This window comes from Strix aluco, chromosome 13 (assembly GCF_031877795.1).
Source record: "Strix aluco isolate bStrAlu1 chromosome 13, bStrAlu1.hap1, whole genome shotgun sequence".
NCBI classification, from domain to species: domain Eukaryota; kingdom Metazoa; phylum Chordata; class Aves; order Strigiformes; family Strigidae; genus Strix; species Strix aluco.
This window is the reverse complement of record NC_133943.1, coordinates 11,496,176-11,510,103: the sequence shown is the minus strand read 5'-3', so window position 1 is coordinate 11,510,103 and position 13,928 is coordinate 11,496,176. Positions and strand designations below refer to the sequence as shown.

General features: G+C 41.0%; 1 protein-coding gene across 3 annotated transcripts; it reads left to right on the top strand.

Annotated features, from left to right (window-relative positions):
• Positions 1–750: 750 nt before the first annotated feature.
• Positions 751–11,988, top strand: ATP6V0E1 (ATPase H+ transporting V0 subunit e1). 3 transcript variants are annotated; one of them, XR_012624996.1, is made up of 5 exons: positions 751–946; positions 3,215–3,262; positions 8,496–8,623; positions 8,997–9,136; positions 11,477–11,988. XR_012624996.1 is itself a non-coding variant. In XM_074838546.1 (4 exons), exons 1-3 carry the CDS (start codon positions 843–845, stop codon positions 8,587–8,589), a joined length of 246 nt encoding a protein of 81 aa, XP_074694647.1. In that variant the 5' UTR covers positions 755–842; the 3' UTR covers positions 8,590–8,623; positions 11,477–11,988. The 3 variants fall into 3 exon arrangements, 2 of the variants coding, with proteins under 2 accessions (XP_074694648.1, XP_074694647.1); XM_074838546.1 differs by lacking the exon at positions 8,997–9,136 and having other exon boundaries at positions 755–946; XM_074838547.1 differs by lacking the exons at positions 8,997–9,136; positions 11,477–11,988 and having other exon boundaries at positions 8,496–8,625.
• Positions 11,989–13,928: the final 1,940 nt, after the last annotated feature.

Genomic DNA, 13,928 nt, shown 5'->3' with positions numbered 1-13,928 from the left:
TGAGGTGGAGGTGTCTGGTTTGAACAGGGTAGGAGTGAAGGCAGTCTCAGGGCTGTTGGTAACAGTATTTTGGATGAACTTTTCTGTAAAAGGAAATTAGGTTTTTAGTGCTTTATATGTATATAATTGAGAGCAGCTGCATGTTGAAAACAGCCCTGCAATTAAATGAAATTACTGGCTCGGTGAATGGCCCTCTAATTGCTGATAGAGAGGGAAAGAAATTCAGCTCCTGCCTGAACAAGACTGCAGTCTGAAAAATGGGATGGTGAGAATCGAGGAAAATGGCATTTATAGGCATTATTACAACTGCTGCTTTAGAAGGCAGGTTTCGAATTACTTCTTTTATGTAGGTTGAGAGGTTTTATCCCTCGCCGTGCCTGCACATACGCTGCTTAATAAGATTTTCCTTCACCTTGAGTCGATGCACTGAGCAAGGCCTGGGCTTCGCTTTTGCTGTTGTCCGGGGGTCCGCCGCTGAGCTCACCATGAGCAGGGCCGCTCTCCAGTGGGGGCCTTCGCCATCCTCCCGGTTCCTCGGTGCGCTCCGGTCCCGGCGGGGGCCGCTCCCTCGCCTCGACATCTTCCTGCTTCTCCCCCCGCGGCGCCGGGGCCGCTCCACGGGGCGGAGGGCGGGGCCTAGCGCGGGGGGCGGGGCCGCGCGCTCGCGCCCCTTGCGCTGCCAGGTGCGCCACCGCCCGCCGGGCTCCGGTGACGTAGCGGGCGCTGATTGGCGGGCGGGGCGGGGCGGGGCGCTGCGGCCGGCCGTTGGGAAGGGGAGGGGAGGCGCCGCGCCGGGTCGGACCGAGCCGCTTCCCTCCGCCGCCGCCCCCGCCGGCCCGGCCATGGCGTACGGTGGCCTGGCGGTGCCTATCATCGTCATGAGCGTTTTCTGGGGGGTGGTTGGCGGCGTCTTGCCTTGGCTCGTACCCAAGGGGCCCAACCGCGGGTGAGTGGCCGGGGGGGGTGGCGGGAGGCCGGGGCCACTCTGAGGGGGGCGGCGGGCCCTTTCGCTTCCCTTCCCCCTCAAGCACGGGCGGGCGGGGGTAGTATGTGAGGAGGCCCCCGGCAGAGGCGGGACCGGTACCCCGAGGCGGCGGCGGCGGCCTGCGGAGGCGCGCCGTGCCCTTGCGGGCCTGCCGGGCAGCAGCGGCCTTGCGGCCCCGGCTCTGTCGAGTTCCCCTTTCCCCCACCGTCGAGGCCCAGCGGCCGCCGCGGCGCCCTGCAGCGCCGTCTCTGCCGAGCTCGCCGCTCCGCCAGGCCCGGAGCCGCCGCCTCCTGCCGCAGTAGCCCTGCGGGCTCCCCCGTCGCCGTACTGGCGCAGCGCGGAGGGCGGGCGGGCCCAGGCGCCTGTGCCAGCCGAGATCCAGCCAGCGGCGGAAGGCCCGAGCCAACGCCTGTGCGGCATCTCGAGCGTGGGGCCGGAGCCAGGAGCGGTGTCTCCGTGCCTTAATAATCCGTCACGCGTTTGAGTTCTCCCCGCCAACCCTGGAAACGACTGCATATGCGGCGTCGTGTGGCAGGGAGGTCTATTGTGGAGTTAGATGGTGTTTGAGCAATAACTTCCTTTTTCTTTTCTTACTTGATCTCTTCTAACTTATTCCACCATCCTCTAGTTTCACACCGGATGAGACTGAAAAAGTTGCTGTAGTAGATCTCTGTTCTGTGCTTACATGTATGCTAGTGGTCTTGTAGCTGTGGTGGCCTGGAGGACAAAGCCAGGCATCTAAGCAACGGTATTTTTCCTGCAGTGGTCGTAGCTGCTCAGATTAAAAAGTAGACAAGTTTTTGTCTTTCTCTTTTCCCTAGGAGATAATGACTTCTTAATCTCTCTTCCTCTCTCTGACATCCCCTCTACTCCACAGGTACCAATTGTCTTTTCTCTTAGTTGTTTATCTAAACTTGGAGGAACTTTTCTTCAAGTTCCATTTAGCTCTGGTATTTACTGCCTCAGTTTCAAATCAAAGTATGTTTTGTGCCTGAAAACTTGCCTGTCCTCAGAAATACCTTGGAAATACGTCTTCCAGGCATGTTCTTAAATTATGTGGGTTACGAACAGATGTTCTGTTGTTATTCCAAAATGTGATTGTTTAACAAATATGAATAGAGCACTACTGTGTTCTGATTCAACAGCATGTCTATAGTAACAGTGTGTAGTCTGTTAACATCTCATCTTAAAAAAAAAAAAAAAAACACCAAAAAATCCTCTACCCAAAGCCTGTTTCTGAATAGGATTGTTCTTTTTTTAACAAGAAGTCAACACAAACTTTAACTGACCTAAGAATTCACATTGCACAGGTTAAAACTCCCAAACAATGACTCTGGGAATCCCTGGAAAGGAAGGGTTCCTGAAGCTTAATGCTGTCTATGTTAGTTTTCCTTTGAAAGTTGAGGTGATGGCTGTGTATTGATAGATGAAAAATACTGAATGTTAACTATGTCACAAAAGGAATGGAAGTTACTGACCTAGCATGAGTTTTTGTTACTTGGTTTGGGGGGGGGAGATACATAGAGGGAAATCCCTTTTTTTAATTTAAAAAGAAAAAAATCCTCTACTTTGCTACTAAGTTCCATGAGCTGTATAGATCTCTTACTGTTAAGAAAATGGGTGTATAGCTGCAGTTTTACCATTTTCAATTTCAAGAGCTGCTTGGTTCTTGCTTCTTTTCAGCTTAAATATGGTTTGTGACACAGTTCTCTTGCAGCAAGAAGGGAAAATCTTATCCTGCAGATAATGTCATGTGGCTTTGAGACTTTATTTTGTACTCAATCTGCAAAACCCTCATTCATTATGTAAAATTATATATTTTGATACTGAAGTTTTCTGTAAGCAGAATTTTGCAAATGGAGAAAAGTTTTTTTGTTTACTGTTAGCGTTAGAACATCCAACTTCAGTAGTTTACTAACTTGCTGGTAGAAGTGACTGTGAAATGGAGCAAGGACACTGACTGCATAAGATTTTGCTCCTCTTCTGAGTGGTTTTTGTTAAATACAGCTGATATACTTCGGTTTGCCAGAGCTGTGTCAGTTCTTTTGCAGAGCATTAGCTGTGCCTCTGCAACTTACTCAGCTGGAAGAAGTTAGAACAGTCATGTTGAGTCACCTTCCGTATGATCAAAGTTGAACTTGTTCTTCTTTGCTGTTTTTTTTTTTCCAGTGTGTCTTGTGGTCAGTCATAACATGACACCTAATCAGCTGTTTCTCTCCTTTTTTGCAGTGTTATCAACACAATGCTGGTGACATGTGCTGTTTGCTGCTACCTGTTGTAAGTATAAATAATGTCTTGCCTCTTAATCGAGGCACAGTTCTGATTTAACCAGAAGTTCCTTTTTTATATCCTCAAAGCATTCGGGAAGTAGCTTTTCAAGTGTGTCACAGGTTTAGACACGTGGTATTTTTTGACAGTTTTTAGAATTCTTAGTTCTACAGACCTTCAACATGCTGAAGAAAACATTTTTCCTCTTGGAAGATACTGAATTAAAACTGAATTCCTTCTGTTGTCCTCTGGCACATAACTGTGGAATAGTGCTCTGTGTTGACATGATATTACTCCTTTCCAGTTCACTGGCTTATTCTCTCACAAGTGTAATGGCAGTCTGTCAATTCTAGAATTTTTCTAATTCACAGTAGAGCAATGACTTTTTGGCCTTTTCATTCTTTATACTTTACATCTATTTCTAAGGTGATACTAAATTAAGCCTACTGATGAGTTTTGCTTTACTTAGTTTGGTTTAATATATTCTTGAAATCTGGTAGAGCAGTGGGTTGAAAAACTTGTATGTGGGGGTTTTTTTATATATGACAGATAATTTTTGTGACAGACTTGTGATGCTTTATATATTAAGGTTTTCTGTTAAAATGCACAGTATATTTTGAGGCTACCTCTTTTCTGTAAGAGAATTAGTAGAAATAACAAAATGACTTGTTGAGAAACTCCTCATGTTTGTGATTTGTCAAGAGGTAAACCAGCTGTAGCTGGAGTCTGCAAGGGAAAACGTGCTTATCGTTTTCTTTGTTCTCTCTTTTTTATATTTTTTAAGACTGTAGACGTTGATCTTGTCAAAGAAAGTGCTATGCAGAAATAACTTTGAAATAATTTTTTATGGAGAGTAAGTTGGTAAAAGTCTGGTTAGATCTTTAGTGTTAACTTGTAATAATTATTCAGAGTTCCACTTGAATCTGAGCAGTATTTGTACTTTCCTGAAGTATTTAGGCATTATTTATGCTACTCTAAGGAGCTTAACATGAACATTTAGAGAGATGTATCTCTAATCTCAAGACTCGTTCTTAAGAACGGGCAGCCAAAAGCCATATTACTGGTGTTGGCATGTCCCAGGAGAGGCCTCTTTGGTTCCACGTTGGGTTGGCCTGTGGCACAGGCTTATGCAGGTTTAATTTAGTTTAATATTGTGATATTCAGGTTTTATACAGGTGAAGCTTTTTTTTTATTCAGAGTATTTGACACGTAATGTTTTAAGAAATCATTCTTCTGGATAATTGCTTGCTGTATTCAGCAAACTTGGTTCTGTGTTTTGTATCTATGATAGTTTTGTAAAGTTTTGGTGAGCAGATGTAGAAACTTGAGAAGAGCTTTGTAGTGCCAACAACTTGAATTTGGGATTGAAATTTGGGAATCTCAGTGCTATGAAGGCCTCCTTGCCTGCACATAAAGTATGTAGCAGCCCAGTCTTGTGGTAAGTCCCCAATGCTTGGCTAAGAAAGAGCAGCTGAATGCTCATTTTTAATAGGTTGCTGCGTTTATGTTACAGTAACTTTGGGGGGCATTGGGTTTTGTTTTGGTTTTGTTTAAAGTTCTCACTTAAGTTCTTCCTAGTCTGTATTTTAACAGAAATAACGTCCTACTCTTCTAAAATCCTTGAAGTTTAGGGTTGGTTTTCCTTATTGTTTGAAGGACAGTTTCCTTGAAGTTGAGACCGCGTGGCATCTACAGAATCCTCAGGATTGTGATGTGGAGTGTATTTGTTGTAGAATGTCTTAACTTTGACTGAATGCTGTGAACTCTTCAAATGTACAGTGCTATTTCACTTGTACATTTAGTGATTTTTGTGCCAAAACAGACCTATTTTAAATCCGGTGTCATTAACATGATTTATAATCTGTTCTTGCATGTCCAGTGAGGGGGCTCTTTCATAATCTCGTGGGCTCTAACTTGTTTTCTGTATTTCCTTTGGCTTTCTCCAGTTATGCCTTGAAAAAAAGAGAAGCAGCAAAATCTCTCTATGTTTTAAACCATCAGTAGTTTTACCCAACCACATAAATTACATATATAGTGTCAGCTTGCCAGAATACAACAAAAAGCAGATTTTCTTCTCATGTTCCAAGATAGAACTTGCCTCATCACGCAGTCTCTGTTTTTTCCCCCTTGAATTCTGTATAAAATCATAGAGCAGCCATGGTTGGAAAGGACCTCGAAAGATCATCTAGTCCAACTTCTCTTTCCTCTGTTTTATTCAAACATATGCAAGTTTGTTCTTTCCATATCCTTTTCCTTTTTTGGAGGAAGCACTGAAAAAATTTCAGACCTTAATTTCAGTGACTAAAGAAAGACTAATTTTTCATACCAGTCTTGAAGGAAGCCTGAAAGCATGGTTTCAGAGGATTCTTTGTTGGATATGTTAGAATTAAAATAACTCATGTTGTCCCAGGTATGGTCTTCTGTATTTGTGTGTCCTTAGTAGGTGGCTGGTGCGGTTACCTACTTCTTTGTAGAGTTGTTTAGAACTCTGCTAGACCTACTTTCGTACTCTTTGAGTTGCCTTTCCAGTTGAAAATAGGGGAAAAAAACAACTTCCTGACCTCATTAAACACCACTTGATTGACAAATTGATTTGCATCAAACTGAATTTGTGCTAACTAAATTTGAAGTCGATCACACTTGAATTTAAAGCTGTTTAGATTTAACAGTGATCATTTTAAATAACTATATTCATAACATGGTGTTAATTTGGTTGTTCTATGGAAAATTTTTGCATGGGTAAGTGCATAACTTGTGTACAGATACTGTAGCCAGCAGCCTTTTGAAGGACAATACACGAGCCTCAGGAACCTGATAAAATATAAGGCAAAGTATAAGGAGTTACTGCTGCAGAAATTATAGGTTACACCATCTTGTAAGGTACTGTCAAAATCTAAATCTATTGTGCTGCTTACAAAGCAGTTTCTGAAAACAGCACCTTGATATTCTACTAACAGAGGACAAGGTGCTTGGAAAATGGTAGTATTTGCTACTGATTCTAAAAGGATTAAAGTATGGTTGCCCAAATTGACATTTAAACAGAGATAGCAGGACCTTAATTTGTAATATGCAGCATAGACAGATGGCAGTTATGGTAGAAAGACCTTTTAAAAAAATCTTTCTAGTAGAACATAAGGGACTTTAATTTCCTTGTCTGAGCTGGGTAATTAACACTAACTGTTGTAAGTGGTATCTGGTAGAATTTAAGGACCTGTGGGTGGCTTGAATGCGATACCTGATTTTAGCAACTCTAGAACATTACATGTTAGATACAGAGGCTTTGTTTTACTTTAAATGCCGCGTTTTGTTTTGCGGTGTCATGATAGGTTATTGTATAAAGCAGCATCGCTTAAGCAATGTGGGAAAAGCTTTTGCATGGCTTATGTTGAATGCAAGGGAGTCACAGAGTTCAGTGCCTAACTACTGCTTTAAATTATTAGGCCCTAGCAGAGCAGGGAGGAGGAATATACTATTGACCTGCAATGCCACTGTGGCTCGGAGCTTGGGTATCCAGCATGGTCCCAACAAACAGCTTTTGAAAACTGCACAGTGCTTGCCTAAAGCATGGTTATACAGCTGGGACAAGTCGATATTTTGAATGTGCTTCCAGCTCATTTAATTCACAGCCATGCTGGGTCTGAACTCAGGAAGCACAGAGAGGTGAGATATTTGTGCATAGAGTTCCTTCCTTCTGTACAGTGAGAGAGAATTATGTGCTTTAACAGACTTTTAGTGTTCCTACCCTCCTCCCACTTCTGTTAGTTCAGGATGCTAAAGGCAGATGGCACAGTGCTCTGGCACCCCTTCGATCTGTCTTTTGTATCTGAAAATTAACCCTTGCAAAATAAAATTCTGTGGTATTTTTAAGAGCTCATTTGCTTTTCCCTTAAGTAAATTTAACGTAATGATTAACATGGTTTCAGAAGACATTGTTGTCATCACTTTGGATAGCAAAGTAGAAACATGTCAGCCTAAAGGTTATTGGCTCTTCTTGGTGGTGTCTTGCTGATGTTTTAATTGCTTTGTAGAGCCTGCTACCTATTTCAAGGCGTGCATGACTGATAGACTGCTGCAGGCTCAGCATGTCGTTTTAGCTAGAGTCCTGCTTTGTGCAAAACTGAAAGCGGCATTGAAAATAAATATTTGTAAATTTTAAGAGGATTGATGTGTTTTCTTCAAGTCTGGCCCACATCTTTTGCCCCTGGCTGTTCTAGCCATTTTACAGCTGCCCTGCACTTCGTTTGCTGGTCCAAGCATCAAGGTTTGTGTGGAATTTTCCATGACTGCCTAAGCACTCTGATACATTTGTGGCAGCTCCCATTACAAAGCTGCTCTGCTTTTTCTCCTCCTTACAAAGCATTCTAGAAATAGCAGACAGATGAGCCAGTGTGTTCACTAAATGTGTTTATATAGTTAGTATTTAACATAGATTTAAATCCATGGAAGCATCCATCACTTTTTCTGAATCTTGTAATATTTACAACGCAAATATATCTTTTTAACAGTGGAATATTTATTTCTGTTTAGTTTTCCTGGATATTTTCCACAAACTACATTCCTCTTGTTCTCAGTTCTGGTTATGGCTTCAGCAATGTTAGTTTGTGAACTGCTCTGATGACGAGGCTGCTGTTGCTGATGATCTGAAGTTTGTGGTCATACTGGTCTTGTTGTTGTGGGTTTTTAAATTTGTGTGTGTGTTCCTGTAGCATTGTACCCTTGTGCTTCAGGTTCCTGTTGATCTCTGTGACAGGTTTAAATTCACTTTTGTTCAATCTCTGATGAAAAATATACCATGTCTGCAAGGGCAGGTTGTCACACTGAAAATAAGAGCAAATGTGACAGGGTATGGTTCTCAGAGGTTTTTGTTTAAAGGAGGCTTCAAAGGCACTGAGAAAAGGTCTGTCTCGTGTTTCTGTCTTCTGAGCCCACAAATGCCTGAGTTTCATATGTCTCAAAACACTTTTCTGTCAAAGTACGAAAGAAATGCTGTTAGGTGGTTTTGTGTTGCTTTAAATTGAAGAGGATAATTAATGTTTCAGTTGCAGAATGATTCGGTACCAGATCTTCATTGTTGATATCTGGTGTTTGTGTATGAGCTTGAGTAAAATTTTGATTTGATACTAGACCTTCCTGAAAATCATCTTTCCTTCTCTGATAGTCCTTTGGACAAGACTTGCCATTATCATAAGCTTTGTAATATGGCTGATGTTCTCTCTTTTGGGTTGGGGGGGTTGTCTTGCAGTTGGCTGATTGCGATTCTGGCTCAACTCAACCCTCTCTTTGGGCCGCAGTTAAGCAATGAAACAATCTGGTATCTTAAATATCACTGGCCTTAAGGATGTCTGTCCTCTGCTGCAATTTATTGACTAGGTGAGTATGATCAGATTTATTAATATATTTGGTGTGTTAAAGCTTCAGGAGTAATTGAAACAGTAGTGTAAGCAGTGTGTTCAGAATTGCTAGCTGTTCTGCAGGAGAAATCTATCTGTCTATAAGCTGCAACAAAACATATTTTGGATGTTAATCTTGAGTGGATAGCGTGAAAAGCTTGGACTGAGTTATTGTACAGTTATTTTTCTCTGCTTCATGTCATGTGGTGCTGTGTTCAGTAAGCAGGGGTTTGTAAGGAGAACAGTACACTTCTTCCTCCTACAAAAAAAAAAAAAATCAGGCTGGGCTGCCTTTTAATAGCTAGGATAAGTGGATTTCCTAATCTTTAACAATTGTTAAACCTCTCTTCAAGCCTGCTACCATCTATCCAAGGCCTGTCCTGATTTCCAAGGCAATATACCCTTGCCCTCATTCATCTGGAAAGAGTGAGAACTGCAATTTGAATGGTTCTTTATCTCCTGTCAATGTATAGCACTAACACTGAGCTTACAGGTGAATGTTTTATTTTTTTCCTAATGGTAGCCTGTGTGCAGCTTTAATCATAGATGAGCTTGGTGGTTGCTATCTGGGTAGTGCTATTGGAATGCTGTTGTTGCAGTTCTTGGGCATGCTTTCTGATATGACCAGCAAAAATACGGTCTTGTACTAAAAGTACCACGATGACTTCAGGTTTCTCTAGAATGGCAGCGTTTGGAGTTGAAGGCTCAAGTGAAGGATAGCTGTGAAAAGAAGTACCCATGACTTTAGTTTTTATGCTGGTAACTGAATAATTAGACACGCTTAGTTTTTTACCTGGGTTCTTTTTTGTCCTTTTAGCTTTAACTGCCTACCCCCTTGCTATTATTACTTTTAACTTCTATTTACACAAGTCCAATAGCAGCAGACAGATGACAGTTGATGTTATTGCTCAGTTAAATGCTGTCTGTAAAGCATCCTGAACATTTACCCTGAAGCAAAGCTCCACTGCTTCAAAGTAGGCTTCATCTGAACTGTGGTGTTGTCACTGTGGTGTGTGTATGTGTCTGTATCTTCTCTTTTTAAGCAGCAAGCAGAAGCTAAAGGTAGATTTGGCCCTGCTTCAAGTAGAAGCCTGTAATTAGCTAAATCAGTCAAGCTGAATTTTCTACGCACATTTTCACTGCTCGTGTATTAACACATAATTAGTTAGCTAAAACACACCAGTGTATTCTGGTAATGGCCATACAGATCCCTGAATCCCACAGGATGATTCAGTTGCCTGAGATCTGAAAATTGAAAGGTAGTTATCTGGACAAGCTGATGGCTTCGATAGAAAAATTGGGCTTCCTTCTGACTGATAAATGGTCTCTGTTGCAACCAGCAAGGACAAACTGGAGATGAGATAAAACTCTTGGTGCTTGCTAAAAGAATAAGGGCTTTCCGCCTCCCTGTCAGTGAAGGATTTTCTAGAGAACTGGAGGTAAATTTGTACCAAGGAAGAGAGGGAACTAATGTGTTCTAGGATGGCCAAAAAATTTGTGATGAGCTGTCATTTTTAAACTTATTAATGGAGAATTTAAGACCCATATAGTGCATGCTCTTGTGTTATATGAAGCAGTTTATTTTAACCTTTGATGTATTTGATTTCATTGACTTAGTTTTGGAATAGAATTAAGGTTCTTGTCTTTGTGAAAAAGAATGCTTTAAAAAAGTGAAAGCCTATAATAATCCTTAAATATCATAGTTAAATATTATGTTCTTTCTTGCTGGAAATGTGCTATTACAGGACGTACTATTCTCCATAACTTTGTTTGAATTGTAGTGTTGAGCGAGCTGAGCGGCAAGGAGATGGCTACCTTGATCAGGCTGCAGTGTCCTGTCTTTTGCTGTCATGTGCCTCTGCACCGAGAGCCTCCTGTTGAGTTTCTCACTAGACAGGAGCTGTGAATTAGATTCCATGTGAAAGAGTTGGGATATATCTCTTGACACTGCACAGAATCCCATAAATACAGCTACCATTTCTTCTTTGACCAGTTATTTTTGGCTTTTAAGATGTGCTTTTTCAGGATTTGAGGTGCATGTACTATACTTTTTTTCTCCCTCCCATTCCTCTTTCAGTTGAGGTTTGGATGGATTAGTACGGACAATGTAGAGTTAAAGCAAAAAGAATGATGTACTCCCAGAGTGGAGAGATATTATTTAAAAATGAGGATAGTCTAAGCAAACCCATTTTACTTGACTAATGGAGCAGGCTGAAAAAGCTCACTGAAGGTTACTGCATTCTAGTGAGGAGCTTCTACAGATGCTGACTTGATTGATCTGTGCAAATTACAGAAGTTTGGTCTGTCTTTTGGGTCAGTATCCCTCCAGTTCAAGTGATGATGATGATGTATCAGATGACTTGTCTATATAATCAAGTTAATGGCATGGATGACAGTATGTAAGAACATGCAAACTTCTGTAGCTGTGGTAAATATGGGCTGTAGCCTCTCTTAAGCAATGCGATCTAATGCCACCTTTTCTCTTTAAATTTGTCAATTTACAGTCTTGTGTTCTCAGACCAGGAACTTTCTTCATGCAAGTGCAAGAATCCAGATGACTGGATGATGTCACAGCATTGAAAACTTCCCAGTAAAATAGTTGTTCTACCAGCTTACAATGTAACTAAAACCACTTGCAGTAACTTCAGAAATTAAACTGCTAAGAAAGCAAGGAAGTAGAGATTATTCTTGAAGCTGCATATAGGTTATCTGTAGTTTCTGACCATTTCTCAATGCATTTCTGGAATGGGAATAGTTGTGGTTAACAACCAGGTCTTCCATTAGTAAATTGTATTCAATTAAAGGAATAATTAAGTTGCCTCTTGCTTTGCAGGTAAAGAAGAGATTTCCTCCAGATGAAAAACTCCACTGACCCAAAGATGCCCTTAACATAGTTGGTTGGATACCAAGCCTGCATTAATGCCTTAACCTTTCTATTGTGCTTCAAATGGCTTGTTCGAAGCCCTGTATTTTTCCTCCTACACCATTCAACAGTGTGCCTAATGCAGTTTATACTCTTCTTCAGTACTGTAAATTTTTGTCTGTTAACTTCAGATGTGATGAAAATTTCTAAAGTTTTTATGGGTCATAGAGTCAGCTTTCCTGTTCATGTTACTCACTCCGTAGAAACACTGTATATATATTACAGGTCTTAGGTTGTCTGTTGCTGTTCTGTTTGACTGCACTTGAAAAAAAATGTGTGCAATGAAACTGTATGAGGAGAGGAAAAAAGGTGGTGCCACATGTTGGTGGCATTTATTTTTTAAGCTTAGTTGTAATCTAGGGAAATTCGGTCTTAAATTTCTCATGCCTGGAAATAAAACTTATCCTCTGCTTTATACAAAATGCTCTCGTGCCATGTTTAACTGTTATGACATGCCTTTCTGTAGTTTTAATCAGACAACGGTTGGCCAGAGGAGTTGAGCTGAGGAAACATAGATGATGTGGATAAACTGTAATAAAGTCATATAGTGTGATGAGCACGCTTGCTGCCTGTATGAAGACCTCTCAGGTAGTTCTAAAATAGGACTAAGTTTGCAATCTGAAATTACTGAAAGGTCTGCAGGAAGAAGTGAATGCTTAGCTCGAGAGCCTCTTCTCCGTGAGCTCTCCATTCTCGATGATACTAGGAGGACTCAGTAGCAGAGATAACATGGCTAGTCTGAATTAAGCATAAATAGTAATTTTGATAGAGATTGATATACTCCGTGGCCTTTTTGGAGGATACATATAGTAACAATCCATTTGAATTGAACAGGAAGTGTAGTGGTTGTTTTATACTGACTTTTGACACTTGCAGAGCTGATAAAACACATGACAGTGTAGGCCAGAGATGAAAGATTGCTGAGGCTTCTCAATGTCAGCTGAGTCCGTGGGGTTGGAAATGAATCTAGTAAGTCATTTGCTGAGGAATAACTTCAGAGGATATAAATACTGCTGCATGCACGGGAGTCTTCATGTATACTTTCTTACCTGCTTACATCATGTCCAGATAAAACACAGTAAGGAATAATTGCAATTTATTGTTACTGTTTATTGTGTTTATGCACAAGGACATAACGGAGTGATTCGTTTTCTTCCTTGCTCCTTTTGGATAGCACTGTTAACTTGTTCAGTTGGATAGTACTCATTGCTATACGGGAATTGTGAGATCCTGTCAAAATGCTGTAACTTGCAGTGATCGAAAATGGGATGGCCTGAATTGCAAAAGAAATAACAACATGTCCATTATTACAAATAAGCATAGTGGCTGTTGGGACTGGAATAGTGGATTTTTTTCACCTACTACTGGGAGCTGTATTTTAACATGCAAGAAGCTGTATACCATATAGTTTGTGGCAAATAATTCCTAAGAAAATTAGAAACCAAATCATCTTATAAAAGCTTAGGTTGTTGTTTGGCTGGGTTTTTTAAAAGTGTGTGGAGGATAATATATGTTGACATCAAGAAGATGTCAAGACAAAAAGGAATGCTTCAAGACATCATTGGCAATTTTGAATATGTAACAGTTTTTAAAGTATATTGATCTGCCTGACATATTTACTCTAAAGTGAGACATCAAAAAAGAAGACATCCAGTGACAAACAGTGATACTGGTGTGTTGGTATTATCACTTTCTTTAACAAGCTTTCTATTTTAGGTTCTAAGCTATCACTCATTGTAGAAGAGAAGTAAAACAGTTCACATGATGTGTTTCACTGTTGGTGAATTGAATATAAAGAGCTATTCAAAGCCTGGGCAAACAAGCCATAGTTCAGTTTTTATTTAGGTGCTTTACAGATAAAGAATCCTGTCCAAATGGTTAGTATTTTCTCTGAAACAGATGCCAGGTAGCATGATTGAAGAAGTTGAAAAAATAATGGTTTGTTTCTGTTCTGCTGAATGTTGTGTGACCTACTGTCTGCATCGTGATTATGGAATGGCCTGCTCCATGTGTGCCAGGAATTAACACTGCTTCAGATAAATTTTTTTTTTGCATGACTGCAGGAAATTAGAGCACACAGCTTCAGCCCCTGGTGTTTAACAAACAATGCAGGTATCAAAGCCTTTAATAGTTTCCTCTTGGTTTTGTAACAACAGAAGAGAACACAAAATGTTAAAGTCTATATGAAGGAGGTTTGCTGGTCCTTGAAATGGAGAGGTGGTCTGAGTCTGCTCTCTGTGTATGGATATTTTGGGGTAAAGTAACAAGTGAGGAAGATTAAGGAAACAGACTCTGTAGTCAAGTCTTGAAGACTTTAAGTCATAAACATCGGCAGCACGTAGAGCAAGTGTTTGGGTCAGGG